We start from the raw sequence: 2,474 nt of genomic DNA, 5'->3' as shown, positions 1-2,474 counted from the left end.
TGAGGATAGCAAATGTAAGGTTGACGTTTCTTCAAAAGGAGTTCGGGTGCTGTGTTCTATCTTTTCTGGTGGCTTGAGGTAACGGGTTATTTATCCTTCTTCTCAGGATCAGATAGAAAGAAGTAGTTCAGTGAGATTACAATGAAGCTTTAGATGCCTGAATATTTATAGAGCTAACGAAACCCATGGGGTTTACCTTTACTCATATGCACTCGGCTCCTGCGTCAAGAACATCCTGCGCTGCAATGCCACCGTAGCCTCCTCACCAGGGTCACACTTTGCCAGCTTCTCGTAATCATACCACACCAGCACCTCGTCGCACTCCGTCACGATGCGCCGCTGCGCGTACGAGTAGATCGCGCCCATGAGGTGGAAGTGGGTCTTGGGGAAGCGGCGCTGGCCGAACTCCGTCTTGTGCACGTCCGAAGTCGAGACGAGCGGGCCGGGGTGCGGCTTGTGCGCGATGAGGAGCATGTCGGGGTAGACGACGGGCCGCTTGTAGTCGATGGAGATGGTCTTGAGGATGAGCGAGATGCCGCGCCCGGCGAGCATGTCATCCGCTCGGGAGGCGCCGCCGATTTCTTTGCCTAGGGAGACCATCCACTCGATCCGGGACGACTCGAGGAAGCGCACTGATCCGGATACCTATCAGCTGACATGCTGCTTTGTCTACGCATCGAACGTACCGTAGCGCACGTTGTTTACGTGTCTGGATGGCTCGTGTTCAGATGATACAAACGGACAGGTCAGGGGTTGACTGACTGGAATGCGTCGTGGTCACCCCACACGATCCGCTGCTCCCAGAAGCTGCTCGGGTCGTAGCCCAGCTCTAGCATCTTTGTGCGGGCGTGCTCCGCCCGCGTCTCCTGGGCTTCGGTGTGCAGAAACTCAGCGGGGGGATCTGGGGAGGCAGGGCCTTGCGTGCCGGGCGGTAGGTGGAATGGCGAGGATGGGTCACGGAAGGCATCTTGTAGGGACTACTGGAGGGGTAGTGTGTGCCGTCAGTATTGTGTACATGAGAGAGTGATCGAGAATCTCTGTCTGGCATGCTAGTGACCGTCCAGATGGAAGCGCCCACTTCGCGTCATATGCAGGCGCCCATCGTCTCACCTGCACTGTCTCACTCGCTTGCGCTCATCCCCCACCTGTGTCCACCATGCGTACCTGTCCCGACGCGCACTCTCTGTTCCCCTGCAAGCCGTCCAATCCGCGTGCCAACTGTCCACTCTCCGACGCGTTGCGCCCACTGTCCAAGACGCGCACATGTCATGGCTGCCAGATATATCTCGGCGAGATACGACCGTGCAGTATCATGGAGAGATGGCCCTTTCGAGAGTACAGAGGTGTAGCACAGGCTACAGGGGCACGTCGAATGCTGCAGCTCATTCGCAAAGCCTGGTAAGCCCGCTTATGTTTCAGTCACACTGAACTGTATTCCATTCCTTTCCAGCTACTTTCGACATTCCCTCGTCATCCTCCCCTTCTCCTCCAACACCTCGATAACATCCTGTGCCGTGCGACCCTTATCCGCCATCGAATCCCTCCATCGCCGACGATCCGCTCGCCCTCCTCTCCCATTACTATCCCTTTCCATCCAACTCGCCCTCGCCCATACCATCCCGCGCATATCATTCAATCCCGCTCTCCTCGTTGCAATCGGAAGATCACGCCTCACGAACGACCTGACCGTCTCATCGACGGTACTTCACCAGCCCTCCGCGCTGAATGCGTCAATGCCGAACGATTGAGCGCGCTGCCCCGTACGGAAACCAGACCGCGCGTCGGTGCCATGCCGCTGCGATAGAAGACGAAGACCGTGTCTTACGTTCGCCGCTCATGCAAACGGACCGCGCCGTGGACCGTGAGTTGACATGACATACAGGGAGTGCCGGACAACGTTTGCGACGGTGAGTAACGCACCCTCCTAACCACTTGCTGCCCGATCCTTCATGGTATCGTGTCGACTAGGGCCGTCTCTGCGCACAATCTTCTTGATCACGTCGGGGATGTCGTCCACCTCGCGAGATGTGTGTGGATGCCGAGATGCAGGCGAAAGGTTGACTACGTGCATGCAGCAATTGACGAGGTGCGTGGTACGAGATGGTCGGACCGTCGTTCGTGCTTATACGTGTTATACAACATGGGCGGAGTCTTTGCGCTCGATCACCTTGCTCGCTTTGAAGATGCCGTCAACATGTATGGACGCCCGGAGTGTACAGAGACGCAAGTGAGAGGATCGCTATGCGGATGCTGCTATTGACGAGACGCGCGACGAGAGACGGCCAAGACCGATTGCAACCGTCATTTGCGCTCACCCGCGTCGCACTCGGGCTGGACATGCCCTCGTGCGCTCGTCGCCGTCCTGCTGTCCGTGGCTTTGGACTGCGAAGCAAGGCATGGGCACTGATCACGACTGTGACCGTCACGCTGACAATCCTACAGACAGCATGATCAAAGAAGTGCGCAAGAGAAAC

At 57.2% G+C, this 2,474-nt stretch overlaps 1 protein-coding gene across 1 annotated transcript; it reads right to left on the bottom strand.

The window, feature by feature from the left end:
• Positions 1-198: 198 nt before the first annotated feature.
• LAESUDRAFT_765248 (Thioesterase/thiol ester dehydrase-isomerase) lies at positions 199-2,071 on the bottom strand (the record flags this gene model as incomplete). The annotated part of the gene is made up of 4 exons (XM_040913615.1): positions 199-632; positions 687-709; positions 763-977; positions 1,985-2,071. 4 exons carry the CDS (start codon positions 2,069-2,071, stop codon positions 199-201), a joined length of 759 nt encoding a protein of 252 aa, XP_040757464.1.
• Between the last annotated feature and the right edge of the window lie 403 nt (positions 2,072-2,474).

The sequence above is a fragment of the Laetiporus sulphureus genome (assembly GCF_001632365.1).
Source record: "Laetiporus sulphureus 93-53 unplaced genomic scaffold LAESUscaffold_122, whole genome shotgun sequence".
In the NCBI taxonomy this organism is placed as follows: domain Eukaryota; kingdom Fungi; phylum Basidiomycota; class Agaricomycetes; order Polyporales; family Laetiporaceae; genus Laetiporus; species Laetiporus sulphureus.
This window is presented reverse-complemented; position numbering and strand designations above follow the sequence as displayed.